Source organism: Quercus robur, chromosome 2 (assembly GCF_932294415.1).
Source record: "Quercus robur chromosome 2, dhQueRobu3.1, whole genome shotgun sequence".
Taxonomy (NCBI): domain Eukaryota; kingdom Viridiplantae; phylum Streptophyta; class Magnoliopsida; order Fagales; family Fagaceae; genus Quercus; species Quercus robur.
The window spans coordinates 80,930,843-80,952,512 of record NC_065535.1 but is presented as its reverse complement, the minus strand read 5'-3'; the positions used below and the strand labels follow the sequence as shown (position 1 = coordinate 80,952,512).

General features: G+C 34.4%; 2 protein-coding genes across 2 annotated transcripts; one reads left to right on the top strand and one right to left on the bottom strand.

Moving 5' to 3' along the window:
- Positions 1-76: 76 nt before the first annotated feature.
- On the bottom strand, positions 77-11,796 carry LOC126715275 (uncharacterized). Its single transcript, XM_050415808.1, has 15 exons — positions 11,608-11,796; positions 11,225-11,302; positions 9,979-10,028; positions 9,843-9,896; positions 9,203-9,255; positions 8,935-9,007; positions 8,745-8,806; positions 6,144-6,212; positions 5,802-5,907; positions 4,684-4,754; positions 4,308-4,408; positions 2,941-3,036; positions 1,271-1,338; positions 1,123-1,168; positions 77-382 (listed from the first exon to the last, which is right to left on the bottom strand). Exons 1-15 carry the CDS (start codon positions 11,788-11,790, stop codon positions 302-304), a joined length of 1,191 nt encoding a protein of 396 aa, XP_050271765.1. The 5' UTR covers positions 11,791-11,796; the 3' UTR covers positions 77-301.
- Positions 11,797-19,601: 7,805 nt separating this feature from the next.
- LOC126704104 (uncharacterized) lies at positions 19,602-20,948 on the top strand. The gene has a single exon (XM_050403139.1). It carries the CDS (start codon positions 19,602-19,604, stop codon positions 20,946-20,948), a length of 1,347 nt encoding a protein of 448 aa, XP_050259096.1.
- The last annotated feature ends 722 nt before the right edge of the window (positions 20,949-21,670 follow it).

Sequence of the window (21,670 nt, the reverse complement as noted above, 5' to 3'; positions counted from 1 at the left end):
AAGTAGTCTATCAGATAAGATCTACCAATAATTTCATAGATTTTGTCCCGAAAAAGGTCATTAAAATCTTGACCAATGGTCAAATCACTCATAGTAAACTGATTTGATATCAAATAATGGACAGAAAAACTATAAATCTTCCTCAGAAAGAAATAATTTTTTGCAAATGGAAAAGTTAATTCCATATATTATGAACCGTTAATAGTTCTCCCTAGTATGAGAGAATAATTTATTCATGAATGAACACAATTCAGGCAAAATATACAACCCCTTATGGTACTAAACTAAAAAATACAACCCCTTATGTTTTCGAGTGGTAATATTTATCAAGGAGCTTCTCAGTATACTCTCCAAAAGTAAGAGCACCACTAGATGATATCAGCTGAAAGGGAAAAAAAAAAAAAAGAAGAAGAAATTAAATAAATGACCACAATATTAATAAGTCATCTTGAATCCAAATCGCATAAGAAAATAGTCCACCCAACTGATGATAGTGCTTTTATAGTAACTATAAAGTCATATAATCAACGAAATGGCATCTGGACAAACAGGTAATTAGTTATCTCATGGTGAACTCAAATCAAAGCATGCCTCAAATCTTTTCATCAGAGGTTAAGCAAAATCTAGGTAACCCCACCCAAAATTATACCAAGTTGACTGACACCCAAAGATTGAGACTCTAGCAATTACTTTCTATGTTCCAGGAATCTGATTTAGGAAATTTGAGATTCTAGCAATTAATTTCTAATTTCCAGGAACAGGATTTAGGAAATTAGATCAGAGGCAAGCACATGATAATTTGATACTGAAATATATTCTATCAGGGTCAAAATTCAATCATGAGTTAAGATTAGGGTCAATTTGCAGCTATCCATATTCTAGTTAAATATTACTAAAATAGTCCATACAGAACCTTTTATGCTGCAGGAATGGTATCAAAAACCTAGTAAAAAAAATTTGATGGCTGAAGTAAAAGTTAGCCAAGTCCCTGAGATAGTAATGAAAGTCTGAAACAATACTGAGCAATGGGCACATCGTAACTGCCAATAGACTTTTTTACACACCCTGAAGTCTCTAACCCTACATGCCAATTATTAAGGGATTAGTATTGAAAATACATACCTCTTTATGAATATGCACCTCCTCAGGAAAATTAAGACTTTCATCCCTACAAAACAAGATTTAACATGATTCACATATTTTGGTCAGGGTTCAATAATTGTGGCATAAGTCAGGTCAGTCAATTTTTTTGATTTATTAATAAATATACCAGTCTGGTTGCATGAATAATGCAAATGTTGAACGGTCGATACCAGAAGCCTTCTGTCCTTTAGGTGCCTAATAGCAATAATTGACAAGACATATTTTTATTGGACAATTTGACAAAAGGAATTAAACAGAAACAATAAACAGGACATTTTCCACAACTTCAACATAATTGTGCATTGGTCTAAAAGAATGGTGCAAGATATTTGGTCCTCAAACCTAATGAACAAAACATGTAACTGAATTCAGCTCCACGCCATGCTAATCACCACCTATTATTGTATCCTAACTCCTACACCTATGGTAGAAAATGGTTCTGCCATTATCTCTCTCCCTCTCTCTCTCTCTCTCTCTATATATATATATATAAAACCGATGCCTCTAAAACTCTCACAATTTTCTACGTCAGTACAATATTTAAATAAAATTATCTTTTTATTTAAATAAAATTATTTTTGTTTAGTCCAAACTTAATAAGGAGTAACACTTTATCTCTCTAACAAGTCTAACTTAAACTCAAACTCATCATTATCATTTTTTTTAAACAAAATTATTTTTGTTTAATCTAAACTTAATAAGGAGTGAAACTCTATCTCTCTAACAAGTCCAATTTAAACTCAAACTCAAACGTTGATAATTTATTTCCAAATTTGCGAGGTTAATCATGAACACTATAAAAGAAATGCAAATCCCAATTTTTATTTTATGGATTTTCATGTATTTTTTTAAAAATAATTCTCGTACATGAACCACCAAACTCTCTTTAACCATTTTTTACAAGATAAAAAAGCTTGCAATAATTGAAATTATTCTTTAAAATGTAACCCATCTTTCTCTTATATTTCTCTATTGTTTAGTCATATATATAAATATATATATATATATATATTTTCAATAATTTTTAAGCAGTGAATCATCTAATTTTTTAATATTTTTTGGTCTTTCAGAAGTTTTAATATCTAAATTTTTGAGTTATATTTTTGCAGCATCTAAAATTGTCTAACAAATTTTTTGTAAACCATTGCACGTTCAAACAATGCCTTCTTCATCAAATTGTAACACAAATTAAAGTCATATAAGAGCAAATCATGCAATGGTGTAGTTTCTTAATCAATTTAAGATTTTATAAAATTATTTTAGTCAACCTCACAAATAGGTAAGTTTCTGTGCATAGCATGAGTTAGCGACTAGTTTCAAGTAAACTGGAAACTTAGTTCAAGTTAAAGAAGCAACCATGCTCCACCAACAGTATGAGAGGACCACCCTCCTTATATTGATGTGTACAATATCAACAGAAACCAGACACAAGCAAGAGAGCTGTGCATTACGCAGACATACGTACATCAATACATCATCATGATAACATTTTACTATCATATTTAGAGAAATGAGAGAACCTCAAAGTACAGGAAGGAAATAGAAAATTTTCATGATTTTCTTTCAAAAGTGATTCAACAAATCCCATTTTCATGTCTCAGATTCCACAAAAATAACACCGTTTTGCATATTTGGAGTTGTTACATTTAGACTCAATTTCTGAAGCTTAAAAGTTTGGAAAAATATAGAAGCATACAGTAAGATATACACCAGCATGTGCATGTACATACTCATGTATATAACTAAGTTATACTGAAATCTTTCCAACACATACGATAATGCAATGACAGAAAGTACCTGAACACAATGAGGTGTTGCACAAAGATAACCTCTTGAAAGTATTTCAGTGGTTTCACCAATTTGGTATGCTATGTCATCTTCTCCAAATACAGCCTAATACATAAAAAGAACCCAAGTTACTATAAATAACCATATCCATATCCAGTCCTATAAAGCATGATAGTTGTAAGTTATTCAAGTTTCCACACTTATGAAGCATTCATCATCTGGTGGTAATACATATAAGGCAAAGTTAAAAATTTCAGATTCAAGCAGAGAAAGGTAAGGAAAAAGAAGTTTAATGAACCATCCTGAAAAGAGTTCTCACTGAATTTGATGACTCCCAAACTGCACAACACTCACTATATGCTGTATGTTAGGCAGATTTCATGGTTGAATGAAGAGAATTTATGGTGATTCATTATGGGGCATTTTCTCTATTTTCTGATGCATTTTATCTTCTCCACATTCATATGCTTTTAAAGTCAAGTCTCTTCATCCTTGCCTCAAGGTCAATGGAGGAGCAACATTTGAAAATGAAATATAACTTATGTTGATTGTGCACTCCAGCTCTTGTTTTCATCACTTTTTTAACTCCTTACGGTTCTTTGTATTCCAAATCACTTCAGGATAACAGGTTTCTTGAGACCTAGGGAATTTCTGATGCAGGACATATAGGAGAATAGAGATTAAAGAGTAACAAAAGGATAAACAGCACAAATTTAAGCTTCACCACCTAGAATCTGCTTGCAAACCTTAGGCATCACCACCAAACAAAAGAGGAGGTCATTCTCTACTCATAAAATCCTCGTTCAAAATCATACTACTTTCACCATTACAAGAGCCCTAGTTTTATAGGGTTCAGGGATTACATAAATAGGGAAATGCTGAGGCAAAATTGCCACAGATCGATCTTGCTTTGAAAAACAAGTCAACAATTTCAGCTAAGCATGCATGCACCATCCACGCATGCTTCCAAATTAAAATCAATAATAAATACTCTTTTGACTTTGGTGCTCCTTGCATCAATTTCACTCTGAAATGTCTAAACTATCCACATTATCTACACAGAAATTTTCAAGTTGTACTAAGTGGCTTCACTGCCTATGTTTCATGTATTTGTTCAGAATGTATGTTTTCGTTATAGCACTCAATGACATTTTATGATGCACTGATACTTGAAGAAAATTTTAACCAATTTACCCTAAATTTCTACATCTTTGAAAGATCAAGTGAAGATACATGCCATCCAGCAATATTGATCAGTATAATTTCAAATAAAAGGAAAGCTACAACTCCTAGAATAAATGTAATAGAAATTTGAAACAAGCAATGATAAACATTTGTCATCATTGGTTGTCTCTTGCATTACTGGAATTTCATACTTTGACAATTTGGTCAGTTCGTGTTTTAATATAAAGTCCGGCAGCACTATCAGGGCAAGGTAATTCTACACCATCTTTCATAAACATGCCACAGGTCAGACCTACATATTAAATTGAAGCAGAAATTAGACATAATGAAAGAATAACTACTCTAGTATAAGTGTTCTAAGAAAATAATATCTTTTATGCCATCAATATAATGAAGAGATTTTATTATTATGTTCATGTTAAACAACATATTGGAAACAGGAGAGATGTAGTACAAATGCACTACACAATTATATGTCTTGTGCAAATAACAAATTAATGAGCAGTGCAGCTCATAAGCCACAGTAAGAAAGAAATGATTTAAGTGGATGACCAGAAAATCAATCACCTGTCAGTGAAGCATGGTCTGTATGCCACCCGCACCAGGATGAAATGGAGTCACCATCTTGGGTACAATTACTGCAAGTTGAAGCAAAAACCAACTATTCTACCTTAGAAACACATTTTAACAATTCCCACCATTTATAAGTAAATTTTTTTAACAGATATTATCAAGCACTATTTATTATATATTAAAAAAAAAAGCCATGCCTAGTGTATTATAATTTTTTTTCAGTATAAGATTTATGTCCAAAAGGACCAAAACTAGATCTGAAAGTCGTCTTTGGGGTTATTTTATTTTTTATTATTTAAAAAAAAAAAAAAAAAAAAAAAAAAACTATGGAACTAACACTAATTCTAAATATGCATTATTTTCCATCCAATTGCCCAAATATGATTGCTGTCTCATCAACTCAACATTAAGCCCACAAAAAAAAGAAAAAAAAATTAGTCTTATACTTGGAATTTCCTGAGCGAGATTGAAACCAAAAACTCCATCATATGGCTGAATATGAATCACTTAAAAGACCCATAAAACTTAAAGGAGCTAGAGAAAAAAAATAACAGCTAAGTGAACAACAATTTAGAAGGAAAGTTTTCGCTAATTACATGACCAATTTCTTAGGCCAAATGTTAGCCTTTCACTACCTTCAATGATCTTGCCCGTCAAGATATTGACATTCACTTCAACATATGCACAGTATGCACTATCACGTTATAGTTTTTTATTTTTTGGTATCTCAGTTTAAGAACTTCACAAAACTAAGATACCATACGCGGGCCCTGCTGTAGTATCTTGCTAGAGCTTCCACCAGAAAGAAGCGCATGCTAATTTCTAGAAGATGTGTACATTACACAGTTTATAAGAAATTGTACAGCCAGGAGATAACTTAAGGAAGTTTGAGTATATGTATTTCCTAATTTCAAACATGTTAATTTCTTTATCCTTCTTGATGTAGCCACATAATTGATCAAAATGCTAACAAGCCTGACAGAAAATGGTGACTACAAAATTATAAGGATCTCTTTGGCCCATTAAGTTAACCTGCTATGTTGGGGGGGGGGGGGGGGGGGGGGGGGGGTGGGGGGGGGTGGGAATAGATGAGAAAGATTAAATAAAATCACCTCTCTTGTGCTGGAAAATAATAAAGCAGACGCCCTTTATGGCACCGAGAACGAAGAAGTATCTTTTCAAGGCCTTCATCCTCATGCATATTCACCCCTTTAGATACTAATCAAGTATCATAAAAAATTGAACAGGTCACTATAGATCACACCACTTTATACAGAACAACCACCACATATTATAGTTCAAAATAGTTTAACTGGAGAGGAAAAAAAAAAAAAAGGCAAGAGCAACAAGAAAGCTACAGTTGGCAATGTGCTTGGGTAGGGCTGAATGATGTTTCAAGTCAGTGCCTAGCATGGCCAAAAAATAACTTTCTGTTTATGTGTAGAAAAGCATACCGTATCGGTCGCAGTGATATGCCAGAATCAACCCAACATCAAAGATCAGCTTTCCAAGAGCTTTGAAGGCTACAAATGAAGATAGATGATTATCAATCATATAATCATGCAATATTCAGGGAAACTAAGAGTTTACAAAAACCATGCATCATGAATCACTACCTCAACCTATGATGATCTGCCAAAGGATCAATAAGTGCATAAAACACATTAACTTTCTAAAACAGAGAGAAGATATAAACAAGTAAAACAAGAAAGAAGAAAACATGCACGTGAAATAAAAATTAGTTGCAAACTGTTTATTCATAAAGTTTAGCATGGATAAACATTAAAAATATGAATTTTTATGAGAAACCTTTTTAGAGTGACACCTTCAGGGACCAGTATCTTCTACAATCACCAGCTTTTACTTAGTCAAATAAAAAAGTAGTACTCAATAAGAACATGCATGAATTTTAACACAAGGAAAACCATAAACTGACTACTCCAGAAAAACCAGTGGACACAGCATGGACAATATTACAATGATTTACTAACAAATATATGACTGAGGACAATATATGACAGTCTTTTGGTGCCAAAATGACTCAGATGGTTGTAGCATCATGATAAACATGATAATGCATATTGTATCATTAGGTGGATAAGTGCCTACTTGTGGGCAACATTAGCTCGCAACAACTGTAGTTCAGAGGATCCTCAGAAGTTTTACATTTACGTATCATATGAATTGTCAAACAACATCAGAAAATACAACCACCAGTCCACCATACATGCAGAATAATTTTGAAGAAAACCGAGGTGAGTGGTTTAATATGTGGCTTTCATGTGGGGCACAATACTCAGGAGTGAGTATTTCACAACTTCTTTTTGCTGATGAGACCGTCTTATTTTGCAATTTTTTCAAGGAACAATTGTTTTACATTAGGATGGCTCTGAGATGTTTCCAAGCAATTACTGGATTGAAGGTTAATGTGGGGAAAAGTGAAATTGTTCCTATTGGGGAGGTGAGTAATTTGAATGATTTAGCTAGTATTCTTCCTTGCAGGGTGGGTCATTTGCCAATGAAATATTTGGGTTTGCCTTTGGGTGCTTCATTTAAGGAAACTTCTATTTGGAATCCCATTTTGGAGAAGATGGAAGAGAAAGTTTTGGGTTGGAAGCAACCCCATTTATCAAAGGGAGGTAGGCTCACTTTGTTGAAGATTACTTTGTCAAGCCTTCCAATCTATTTATTGTTGTTTACCATCCCTAAATCTGTGGTTGATAGATTGGAAAGAATTCAGAGGAATTTCTTGTGGGGGACTTCAAAGAAGGGTTTTAAATACCCCTTGATGGCATGGGACAAGGTTTGTTCACCCATTGAGGTGGGTGGTTTGGGGGTTAGGAAGATTGTGTATTTTAATCAAGCATTGCTAGCAAAATGGTTATGGAGGTCTAGGCATGAAATTTTTCTTTTACGGCAGAGGGTTATTGCCACCAAATATGGGGAGGACAGGGGGGTGGAGTACTAAAGTCAGTAGAAGGGATCATGGGTGTGGCTTATGGTGTAGTATAAGAGCAGGTTGGAATAGATTTTCTTAACATTTGGCTTTTGGAGTTGGAGATGGGAACCGTGTTCATTTTTAGCATGAATGGTGATCTAGGAATACTCCTCTTAAATTCCTTTACCTTGATCTTTTTGAGTGCTTAGGTGATAAGGAAGCTTTTATCTTTGATATTTTGGGCCACCAAGTGGATGGGGATCATAGGAGTTGGAACTCGAGATTTCATGGAGATTTTCATCATTGGGAATTAGAGGCAGTATTCTATTTTCTTGATCATATTTATTCTCAGGTTCCAAGGGGTGAGGGGAGTGCTAAGTTGCATTGGTGTTTGAAAGGAAGTGGCAAGTTTGATACTTGGTCTTTTTACTAGGAGATTCGGGGTGCCGCTAATTTCTCATTTCCTTGGAATGGTATTTGGACTATTAAAGTTCCTAAAAGAATTGTGTTCTTTATGTGGACAGCAACTCTAGGTCAAATCCTTAGTTGGATAATCTTATGAGGGGATTGCCATTAGTGAATTGGTGTTGTATGTGTCGAAGTAATGGGGAATTAGTGGATCATCTTTTACTTTATTGTGATGTTGTCCATGCTTTGTGGGTGGATATTTTTTATATATCTAGGATTCATTGGGTCATGCCAAGTTCTATTGTGACTTTATTGGTTTATTGGAGGAATTGGTTTGGGAAGCATGGCTTGGATATTTGGAACATGGCAACGGGTTGTTTGATGTGGATTGTTTGGAAAGAGAGGAATCATTGTTTGTTTAAGGACACCGAAATCTCCTTGGATCAATTAAAATCGGGTGCCAGCACACTCTTTTTGATAGGTCAAGGTGTTGGGGGTTCTTCTAATTGTTTGTCCACTCTTGAGTTCCTAGTTTCTCTTAGACCAGTCACTTCATATTCTTGTATTGTGTTTTTCTTTGTTCCCTTGTGTTCATCATCGTAAACTCAAAGTTTATATTTTTCTCTGATTAGTATAATTGCACTGCTTACCTATCAAAAAAACTTTAGCATCACAATTGCAAAGAAAAAAAATATCATTGAGCACATACCCACTTCAAGTTCTGGCAATGCACTATCAGGCCATATATTTGACCCACAGTATGATGGATACCTACAAGACAGATTGTGGGTGAAAATCTGGGCAGATAGATAACCATGTTTTTTATACTCAATGTTTAAGCATGCAAACAGATCTAGAATGGAGTACAAATAATGAAACATAATCTTAGCTGCTTTTACCTTTGGATCAGAGATGCCTCCGTAGTAGGCCTATCTAATATTGGATTTGCGTAAAAAGAGCCTTTCAACAAATCTGCACAAAAAAAAAATATACATATACATAAATTACACAAATAAAACTAACAATTAAAAGGATCAAAAGGTCGGAGAAATGTGACGCATAATTAGAGCATATATGCCATATACTGAATCTCATTTACATACTTCATTCACAGATAAATATAAACTTCTTATAGTGTTCTGTAATTTAAGACGTAGTCAGTTTTACCAGGCTTCCCAGATTCAAGCTTCTCTTTCCCATGGCTCCATCCAAAGTTGTACCTACAAGTGGATGATGAGTAATAGGAGAATGTATCTCATGCATCCTCCCTCCCACAGCCATGTGGGGCCCACACTGTGAGCGAGAGGATGCATATATCAAATGCATACAATAATTATTAGAGTAAAAGGAATGAAACATGGTAACCAAAGTAACAAAATAAATTAGCTGTAGAAGTAAAAAAATTCTTACTGTAATTCTTAATTCAAGAATAATACACATCTGCAGATAGTATCCCTAAGAAAAGTGTTTAATATTATAACAGTGTTACTTACAACTATCAGGACCTCAGTTGGGATGTTTGAAAAATGTAAGTAACCATGATAAATTCTAGAATCAATAAAATCAATTAATGAGAATGAGAACAATCTTTATATTTGTAGAGTAGCCAGAAAATTTACATTTAAAAAGTAACAGGTTAAAATAACCTCTTTGTCTACGCGTAGAATTACCACAGAGTGACAGCAGCGACTATATTTATTTTCAAACCAATCAAATTTAAGCCGCTGAGCAGAAAGGATTTGATAGGAAACAAAGAGTAGAAGTGAAATTTTGGAGTTAAGAAGACTTAATAAGCAAAATATGTTACCTGCTATGAGGATCTTCAAGTTCCTTCTTTACCTCTTCTGGCAGGCTGGCCAATCTGAGAAAAGATAAAGAAAACTCCTATCACCAATGCAGTAAAATATAGTTTCAAAATGAACAGAATATCTTGAAGCTTATACCTAGGTGAAAGACGTAAAAGATTCCGACGCAATGAAGGAAACTCTGGAACCTACAGGGAAATAAAGGTTAAACTCAAACACGCAATCAAAATAATACTAAAATCTATGCAGTCTTAAATTCTATATAGTCTATTACTTTTGTCAAAAAAAATTCTATATAGAATAATCTAGCACTGAATGCATAGGTTCAAGATACACAGTTTAAGGGGAACAAATAAGAGATCTAGCACAAGCTTAACACTATACTATAAATCATAATTTGAGCAACTTCTGATTGCTAAGACAAAGAGAATTGTAGCAATTGTGTAATTGAAAACATAAAACAATAGCCAGGCATTTTTCCAGATAGCTGAAAGCTTTCACCATAACCCATGGGTCAGATACTATAGATTTATATATATGTGGCCTAGTTCATAATGGCATTATAGTTGGAGTAGTAGAGTGTAAAATTTTCAACAAAAAAAGAAAAAAAGAAAAAAAAAAAAGAGCAGAAAATAGGTCCATTCATTGTAATAATTAAGACCAAACCTACTGTTCCAATGTAATTGTCCAAAGTCCAAGCTTAGACTTGCAGACCAAACCTACTGTTCCAATAACCTAATAGTAATGTAATTCCGAGAATAATAAAAAGTATTTCATTGGATCACAAAGCCAAATATATTAGTCATACATTGCAATAGCAAATGACACAATGACATAGAAGTTCTCCAATTAATAAGGTCAATCATATATGCTTTAATTTCTCATTTCATTGTTCATCACATTTTAATTAAGTCCAAAGAAGACACCCATCTTATGTTCTCCAACCTTTGTAATGAGACACGCACATATGAAAACGGATGAACATCTCCATTTCAACAAAGCTATCTCAAAATCATGTATAGAAACTAAAAGTAATTAAACTTTAAGTTGATCCCTTAAGGCAACTTTCAAACTAGCACACAACTAGCTAATTTTGAACCAAATTTTCAATCACATTAGGATGTCAATTCCTATAAAGCAATGCACTATATAAAAAGTGTTTTCCACTAACTATGTGACCCCCCCTTCTTCCCCCAAAAAAAATTCCATTGCACGTAAAATAGACGATCAAACGAACATGTTTGTCCCTCCAAAACAACACACTATAATTGATTGTGTCTCGAACACCATGATAAAAAGTACACTACAACTGCGTATTAAAAAGAGAAAAACAAGATATTAACATAAACAAAGCAACTTAAATGCGAAACCATTCATTTCTTACATCAGTAATCGATAGAATTCCGAGCCCGTTGGGGCCGAAACCTTCTTCAATCTTCAACGACAAGTCAGCCCTCTTGTTCTGTAAAAAAAAAAAAAAAAATCAATTGCAAAAGTTCTTTCAATTACACCATTTAAAACAAACACACATGTATATGCAGAAATGAAAGAGAACAATTTAACTCCCACTTTAAGACATGACTAAAAGGTCAATTCAAACAAGTCTTGTTTGGCTAAATTAGCATGAGAGTTTGATTACTATTATTATTTATTTTGAATACCAAAGAGCAAGAGGTATTAAGTTAAGGCAAGAGCACTATTTTTGGTTGGTTTATAGTTTATACAGTGAGGGAGCCAAACAGTGCCCAAGAGAGAATACATACATACCTTAAGCTCTGTGTATGATATGGTGACAGTTTTGAGAGTAGGGAAGGGGGTTTGGGAAGAGCACGACATTTCCCGACACGTAATCTGGCGGGAAAACTGGCGATTGGACGGTGACGGAGAATGAAAACCGGCGGGAACTAGGTGGTTCTTATAGAGGAGGGAGCTTGAGAGGTGGGAACTCATGTCATGTGAATATGTGATTGACTGTCACAATTTTAAACAAAACGCAGAAAGGTTTTAAAAAGCTATTTGAAATATTTTAATTTTAATTATTTAAATAGCATTATTCATCAGCTCATTTTGTAATATTTGTTGGTAACTATTAGCAATTTAGTATACTACTTAAGTAAAGACAAAATTAAAGTACAATCCAGTAAAAGTACAACTCTAATTCCCACTAAAATATTGCCTAAAAAATAAGACCATTTTTCTATCAATTTTCAAATTGATTTATTCACTTATAAATTAGATTTTTAAATAAAAATTATATATATAAAATAGGTGAAAACATTATTTTGGTCTCTACATTTTGGGGTCACAATCAATTTGGTCCCTACATTTTGGTAGCAATCAATTTGATCTCTGTTATTTTCAATCTGTAGTCAATTTGGTCCCTACCGTTAATTTTTTTACGGAAAATGTCTACGTGGCATTAAAGCTTATGTGACCAATAAAATATTAATAAAAAAATTTTAAATTAACATTTAAAAATGCCACATAAGCATTTGTTTAATCAAAAACTTCACGTAAAAAAAAGAAAAAAAAAAACCCAAAAATACACCAAAACGTTTTTTAAAAATTCATCAAACACATTAAAAGATAAAAAAAAACATAGATGTTAGTTAATTTTTGGCCCTTTGATGACTCTAATGATTTTTTATTTAGTTAATTTTTGTGTTTTTAAGTTTTTTTTTTTATTTTAGCTTTTTTTTCTGATGTGGAACTTTTTATCATTCAAATGCTTATGTGGCATTTTTAAATGTTAATTTAAAAATTTTTTATTAATATTTTATTGGCCACGTAAGCTTTGATGTGCCAACTAGGTAATCAGTTTGTCATGTAAACATTTTCCATCAGAAAGTTAACGGTAGGGACCAAATTAACTGTAGATTGAAAATAACAGGGACCAAATTGATCGCTACCAAAATGTATGGACCAAATTGATTGTGAACCAAAATGCAGGGACCAAAATAGTGTTTTCGCCTATAAAATAATTAAATACAATTTTTTTTTCTACAAAATAAGACCACTAAAAAAAAAAAAATCCTCATTGTACGTACGAAACGCATGTGATGAGGCTAGTCAATATAATTTGTAATTGGTTTTAAATTCCAATTAGCTTAACTAGCCTATCATTAGGAGCTGATACCATACATTGAAATTCTCTAATATATATATATATATATATATAAAATAATTGGTTATAATTCTCAACCTATTATAATCAATAATCAGGATAAACCATATAGAATGTCCTAAAATCCTAATCCATTTTTCAGTGTTTCCCTGCATCCGGGTATTTTTTTTTTCTATTATTAAACTGCATTAGTGTATTTGATGCCAGCGAGCAATTTGGAGCTACCTTAAAAAGGAGAATAAGTCTTGTATCACATAAAGTGGCACAACAAATACCACAACTCATCCATGTGGTGAGTTGTGGTTAGTGAAAGGTTGGTGGTAGGTCTATGTGGGAACAGTCCTCCACCAACCACAACTTGCCACATGGGTGAGTTGTGGCATTTGTTATGCCACTTTATGTGGCACAAGACTTATTCTAAAAATGATTCTTTTATGCGATTATTTGTAATGTGGAATAGGTGGTTGTTGTGGTGGTAGAGAACTACATTTAATTGGGAAGATTCACAAATAGTTATGTCGTATGTGTGGTAACTAAGTGTGTGTTTGTTTTGAGCTTTTGCGTCTACGTTTTGCGTTTCCTGCGTTTCAGTTTTTTTTTTTTTTTTTTTTTTTTTTTTTAGCCGCACTTGTTGACTTTTTTCCGTGAACAGTGTATTTGTGCACTGTTCATGGACCCACAAATTACACTTTTCAGCCACTTTTTCATTAAAAATGGGTCCCACAATACTATTCACACATTTAAAAATTATTTTGCTACAGTGTTTTCAGTTTTCAGTTTTCAGTTTCAGCAAAATAAGTTCTATCCAAACACACCCTAAGTGCTGAAAAACACGTTTACCAAGAAAAAAATGGTAAAAAAACTTTGTACATCCTGATTAGGAAAAAAAAATTGATACTTTTCTCTGTGTTAATCAGTTGAAAATGAGGAATGAGTGAAAGTATCGTAATTAAAATATGATATTTTACTAATAAAAAATTTCATTTCTTAAATTTTTAAAGAATTTATTAACGTGTACTCTTAAGGCATATAACAGTAAACCATTTTATAAAACTTTTCATGGGAAAACGAAAAAGTAATTCATTGTTTTAACAGTTTTTTCAATTTTTTATAAAAAAATTTCTAAAATAATTAAGGGCATACATTAACCAGATCCATTTCTAATGTATTCTTGTTATATATATATATATATATATTATATATATATATATATATATTTTGTTGGGGATCGTAGTTGGTGGTAGTTTTTGACTTTTTCCTTTTAACGAAAAAAAGAAGTACACGGCATCTAGTTCGTTGCGTCGTGTTGCGTCTTTACTAGGGAATCCCATTCCGGTAAAAAGTCTTTTTGTTTCTTTTGAGAAACCAGTAAAAAGTCATTGGAGAGTAGTAAAGAGTCCTTTTATTTTCGGGTCCTGTTAATGGGTGTTTTAGAGAATAGTTAATAATCTATTTTATAAAAATTTTGACATAATTTTTATATTAAAAAATATAAAAAAATTATTATTTTTTTTATAAAAATTTTCTTTAAATAAATTGTTAATTATTACTTTAAATGCTGTTAAGTTTTTTTTTTTTTTTTTTTTTTTTTAAGAAAAACCAGTAGAAAGTCATCGGAGAGACGTAGAGAACCACGTTTTTGTAGTTACGTGTAATGTTCCCTTATTCACTTTTTCACAAAATTTAACACAACTTATTAGTAAATCACTGACTTGTGACTGTTGTAGTTACGTGTAATCTTTAACTTCTCCCACATCATAAATTTAAAGGATTTGAAAAAATGCTAGTAAGAGTCGTGACTTCACTGACTTGTGACTGTTGTGATTTTGTGAGTTGTGACCCGAGGCAAAGAAACTGGTATTTATCCGGTTTCGTAAGGTATTAAGTTACAATTTATGAAATTTTATGTTTTCAAAAAAATTTCTTAAGAAATTTTATCATTAATTTAATAAACTTTTTAACATAATAAAAAACGTGATAGGAGCTGGATCTCGTTATAATTTAACGAAACCTATATAAATCTATAAGGAGTTCACTAAATCCTGAGGAAAACTTTGGAATCCACACAAAAAAAAAAAAAAAAAAAAAAAAAAAAAAAAAAAACACACACACACACACATTTTTAAATTTATATATCTTCTATCTTCTATCTTTTTTTTAGCAACATCTTCTATCTATTCTATACTACTAAAGGGGCTTTCCCTATTTGGGATCCTCAAATTAGATGCCCAAAATACTTTCAAATTCATCTGTTTCTAAGACTTAAATCATAGGATTAGACATGTAAAATTAGTAATTTAAAAACTCCCAATTTTTAGTTAAATTAAATAAATAAATAAACAATTTTTTCTTCCACCTCCACATTTCTCTCTCACATTAGTTGTCAAGTACTAATACAACATTACAACTTCTTCTTTTTGGAAAAAAAAATTTCCCACAAACGTTCCATTTTTTTTAATCACTAAATTGTTTTTTCCCCACCTCCACATTTCTCTCACACATTAATAGTCAAGTACTAATATAACTTCTTCTTAAAATAAATTACCATGAATAAAACGTGTAAACCCAAAAAATAAAAACCTCATCGCACGCACGAAGCACGTATGATGAGGCTAGTAAGAGCCTGTTTGGGTAAGCAATTTCCACAACTCAATTCTCAGTTTCCATAACTCATAACTCAAAAATGGTGGGACCCATAGCAAAAAGGTTGTTTGGCCAAACGATAACTCTGTTTCCATAACTCTGTTTCCATCACTCAATTCTCTGATTTTTGAGTTATGAGTTATGGAAACTGAAAACAACAAAAGACTGTTTTCAGTTTCCATAACTCATAACTCAATGGCATTTCCATAAATAAACACACATGAGGGACCCACAGCCGCAACTTTTGACCACCTTTTGACTTTTTTTTTTTTTTTTTTTTTTTTTTTTTTTTTTTTTTTTTTTTTTTTTTCTGGGTTGGCTGTTCGTTCCTCCTTTTTTTTTTTTTTTTTTTTTTTTTTTCTTCTGCTGGGTTGGCGTTGGCTGTTCGTACTTTTTTTTTTTTTTTTTTTTTTACTGGTTCGTCTGTTCTGTTCTATTTTTTTTTTCTTTAGTACCTAGACTCACCAAACTTAGTGAAAAAAAAAAAAAAAAAAAAAAAAAAAAAAAAAGCTGCACTGTGACAGGCGTGGGCCCTCCAAATAGTGTGAAAAATTGTGAGTGATGGAAACTGAGTGATGAAGGCAAACGGATGTGAAAAATTGAGTGATGAGTGATGAGTTATGAGTGATGAGTGATGGAAATTGAGTGACGGAAATTGAGTGACGAAAAATGCTTACCCAAACAGGCCCTAAATAATTATGAACTTTAGGAAACTTAATTTTCAAGTAGATTTTTTTTTTTTTCTTTTTGAGAATCTTGTAACTTTATTAAGAAGAAAATAAATTTAGTACATCATAAGCAACAACTAACTTAATCAGCAATATCAATATATCATACCAAAATATTTAAAAATATTTTTAAATTGATCATAAGTGATATCAATATATCTTACCATAATAAAACTTTAACTTGACGCCCATCCAAAAAAAAAAAAAAAAAAACTCTAACTTGATTAAGAAAATATTAAAAAATAAAAACACCTAAAATAAAAGAATTAAATCATATTTTTATAAAATAACAAAAATTACATAAAACTCAAAATTTAAAAAGGTTAAATATTAAACTTTACGTCACTTTTCCAACTTCATGCAAATAATTAAGGGTGTGTTTGGTAGACTATAATAGGCTCGGTAATGTAATAGTTATTCATATAATTTAGCTATTTAGTAGTTTTGTTATATTTTTATTACAGAGAATAGTCATTCATTATGAATAGCTATTATTTAAAATGAGGAATAACTATTCATTTCTAAAAAGGATGTAATAGTTATTCCTTAGTAAGTGTATTAATTTCTACAATTAATATATTTCTAAATAAACAAACTTTCTATATGCACGTAATAATTATGAAAATAAAAAATCATAAAAAATAACTAATCTCTCTTTCAAATTTAAAAAAATATTTTTTTTTAGGAAATATAATTATATGAATAAGATATTTCCTAAAATATATCTTAAGTTTGATTTAAGATGCTTTCATTCTATTGTCTTTAGGGTTTTATTGTTGTGTTTTTACCAAACAAATGAATAGTAATAAGCATTACATTACAACATTTTGTATTCCTTGTAATATTTATTCCGATTCTTATAAAATTACCATTACATTATACCAAACGTGCCTAAGTTAAAAAAAAAAAAATTTGAAATAACAAATAATAATTTAGTTTTACTCAAAGAAATACATTGAAACTTCATGCAAGTACTTAAGTTTTACTCAAGGGATAAAATTGAAGAAATTCCTCTGATCTTAGAGACTTACTCCCTTCTTCCCAAAATGTTTGTCCTCTATTACATTTTGGAATGTCCCAAAATGAAGTCCGCTTTCAAAAATAAATAAATAAAATTTCTAATTTACCTTTTACTTTATTTAAGAAGTCAATACAATTAATTCTTTGGAATTTAAATTATTGAGTGTAATTTTGAAAAATTCGTACATTTTTAACTAACAGGCAAAGTATTAAATAATGTTCTCTTAAAAAGTTGAACTTTTTAAATAATAATGAGTACTCTACATAATCTAAGACTTCTACAGTTCCACCCCTGCAGTAGCACTGGGGTGTAAATGCCCCCCCCCCCCCCTTCCAATTGTTATTTTACCAACCAACATGTCGAAGATCATGTTTACCCAAGTATGTATTGCTATATTTTTTTAGCAATAGTGAATGGCAAGTTCTCAAATATACAACCTGCTGTAGCCGTGAATGTAAAACGAAATATATTATTTTATTAAAAATATCTCGTATTTCTCTACGCCTCATCACTCCTTCTCTCTCTTTCTCTCTCTTCAATCATGCCTCTCAATCTTCTTTCTCTCCCACTCACTCATTCTTTCTCTTTCTCTCCTAGTTGCAAAAACTCTCTCTCCCTATGCCACTCAACCTATCACTCTAACACTCTGTCCTTCTACCTTTTTTCTCTTCACCTTATTGCTCTCTCCCCAAATCGAAGATTCAAGGGTTTGTTGGATGGTTTAGGTTAGGGTTTTGTTTGGGTCAGACCAAAGCTCCATCGCTAGCTGAGGCTTGAATCGGTGGTTGTGGGTTACTAGTGAAGGGTCATTTCGATGGTGGGTATTCTTGGTTGGGTTGAATTGGTGGTTGGGTATAAGTTTTGGTGGTTGTGGGTTGTTATTGGTGGGTGTTTCAGTGATGGGTAATTTTGTTTAGGTGAATCAATGGTTGGGCATAAGTTTCGGTGGTTGTGGGCTGCTGTTGGTGGGTGTTTCAGTGGTAAATATTTTTGGTTAGGTAGAATCGGTTGAAGGCGAGGTTGTGCCAAGGTGTATTTGGTTGAAGGCGAGGTTATGGTGTCGGTGGGTATTTGAGATTGGTTGCAGGTTATGGGTATTTGGTTGTGATTTGTTATGTGGGTTCGAAAATAGTTGGGTTTGGATTTGGGATTTCATTGGGTGTGATTTGGGATTTGTTGATTTGGTTTGGTTTGGTGTTCTGATGGTGTTTCAGAGGTGGTGGTGGTGTTTGGTTGGATTGGTGTTTCAGTGGTTGCTGGTTGGTTCGGTGGTGACTGGTGTTTCAATTTCAGTTGGTTGTTATGGAGAGACAGAGAGGAAAGAGACAAAAGTAATTTTTTTATATTGTTTTTTGTAGTTTATATTATTGTACGGGGATTGGGCCCCTGAACTCGCATTCCTCGGGCCCAAGCCCCATAGCACATCATATGACCATCCTCATTCTTGGACCTTAAGCCTCGGCCCAGATACCTCCGAGCCCAATTTGGGCCCAAAACTGAAATAAGACTGCATTAACTTGAACACCTCAAGAAACCCCACCCCTCCCTAATCATTTTTGACCTGGATGGGAGCGTTATTGCCCGGAGATGCCCCGTGCCTAGTTGCCCGGTCGTGCCCTTGACAACATCACTGCCAAGCAGGCGACGGAAGTGGGAATCAGTTCTAATGCCACTCCCACCTTTCCCGATGGAGCATCCACTCTAAGATGATGGAATTGACCCCCATTCTCACTAAGAAGGAGAAGTAATCATAACTCCTCCAATCACCTTAGCCAATAAATAGGAGAAAAGAATGAGGAAAGGCGGTTGGCAATTATGGAGAGAACATTGAGAGAAGAGAGCAGTTACTCTGAGGAAAGGGACGACTCTGTGAGGTAAAGAGAAGGGCTCGAACAAACAGGAGTGTATTTAGGCTGCCGAGCAAAGGATCACCCATAGTAAGAAACTCAAAGCCCAAAATACAAATAGATTGTGAGCCTAATTAAAGGTTGAGCCCAACAGCCCAATTTTGGGTACACACAACTGGTGCCGTCTGTGGGAATCTCTTATGAAGCAGTGGTTCTGTCGGGGCACGCATGGGAGAATGTTTGGAGGATGATCTGGGAGCTACGCTGAAAGTGGCTCGGGAAGATCTTCTTAGGGATCCACCTAGTGGGAAAAAAGGCAGAAGCGACGCAAAGATAGGGAGTATGAGGAGTAAGGGCAGTCTGGAGTTGAAGAGGGATCGTTTCAAATGTACCGGACAATGTCCAGTGCTTTAAGGCGCAACCACTTTGACAGAAGGGATGAAGAGCTTAAGCAAAGGGATGAGGAGCTTAAGTGCCTAAGCAGGTTGGTGAGGGATTTGGAGTTGGAAGTAAGAGGCAGGCGTAGGAGAAGGGACAAGGAGGAACAAGAAGAAGGGTCAGCCAGTATCGAGGGCCATCATAGAGCAGGCTCCTATCAATCCGGGTCTCATCGCCATCGAGAACGCTCGCGGGAATATATAGACCGAGATTCAATTTCCCCGAAAAAGCGACAACCCTGGAACACTACCATGGACACTATGAGATGCGCATTGCACTGGGCCACCCGATCACCATTCTCGAGAGACATTGAAAGGGCTTCTATGCCGAGCAGATTTACATGGCTGCCATTTAATTCTTACGATGAAAAGACAAACCCGGTAGAGCATGTGAGTCATTATATTCAAATGATGTCTTCACACACTTATAACGACGCATTGATGTGTAAGGTATTTCCTTCAAGCCTCAGTCCCACAGCGCTAAGGTGGTTTAATGGGTTGAGGAAAGGCTCGATTCTCAGTTTTTCTGAGTTGATTCAAGAATTTGGTGTTCGGTTCATGACCTATAGTCGGGTTCCACAACTCATGAATGCGTTGCTGTCGATGAAAATGGGGGTTGGAGAAACCCTCTGCAGCTACACAAACCGGTATTGGAAGCTATACAATGAAATTGACAGAGGTAATGAAAAGATGGGGTTGCCCGAGGATTCCAAACTGCAAGATTCTTTGACAAGAAGGCCTCCTGAGGACATGAGGCAACTTATGAGATATATTGAAGAGAACAAGCGGTTAGAGGATGACCGGTTGCAGAGTAAAGGCAAGGCCCCGGTCATAAACCATCCTCGGCAGAGTGGTTTGCAGTCCAGACCCTGGAAGGAATTGAGGATTCAAGAACCGGGTCCACAGGTGGGAGAAGTGATCGTAGCCTTCAAGGAGCTGGTGCACAGGATCATGGATCGAATAAAAAATGAGTCGTACTTATGGTGGCTGAACAAGATGGGGGGTGACCCTTCAAGGAGGAATCAAAACTTGTACTGTACTTACCATAGGGATAAGGGGCACACAACCGAACAGTGCAGGGTGTTAAAGGATCATTTGGAGCAGTTAGTAAAGGCCAGATATTTGAAAGAGTTTGTGATAAACCCCAGGAGTCAAGAAGCCGGGCAGGGTATTCGGCCACGCAGGAATCCTCTCCCACCCCCTTTGGGAGTAATAGAAGTCATCCACGTTACCCTAAGGGGCTCTCAGGTATCTAAGAGGAAGGGGGTGTTGACTGTGGTATTGACGGAGGGCAGCACAGATGATTAGCCTTCCGAGAAGAAACTAAAGTACACACGGGAGCCCATTGCCTTTAATGATGATGATCTAGAGGGCACGATTCAACCACATGATGATGCCTTGGTGGTTGCAGCTCAAATAAATGGCTTTATAGTGAAGAGAGTGTTAATAGATCAGGGGAGTGGTGCCGAGGTGATGTATCTTGACCTATTCAAAGGGCTCAGCCTGAAGAATGGAGATCTCACCAAATACATTACGCCCCTGATAGGGTTTGATGGTTGCATGGTGATCCCAGAAGGACAAATCTTGCTTCCTATGAATATGGAAGGTAAGGAGTGATGATAACGTTCATAATGGTCGCTTCTTTCTCCCCGTACACAACAATCCTTGGAAGGTCATGGATTAATGCAATGGGAGCTGTGCTATCCACCCTGCATGTGAAGGTCAAGTTCGGAACCAAATAGGGAATCGCCGTGGTACGGGGCAGTTAACAAGTGGCCAGGCAGTGCTTGGTAGTCGCAGTTAACCGGGGAATCAAGCAAAATGAGTCAGCCGAAGAGACTCCTTTATAGCAATTACAGGGAACCCAAGAGGAAGCGGGGGTCAGCCATGCCGAAGACTTGGTAAGAGTGAAGATATTGTCGGATGATGACAGAAGTTTTTTGATTGGAGCAAGCTTGAAGGGCGAAAAACGAGTAGAGATGTTGTTGTTTCTTGTGCAAAATGTAGACATGTTCGCTTGGAGTTCGTAT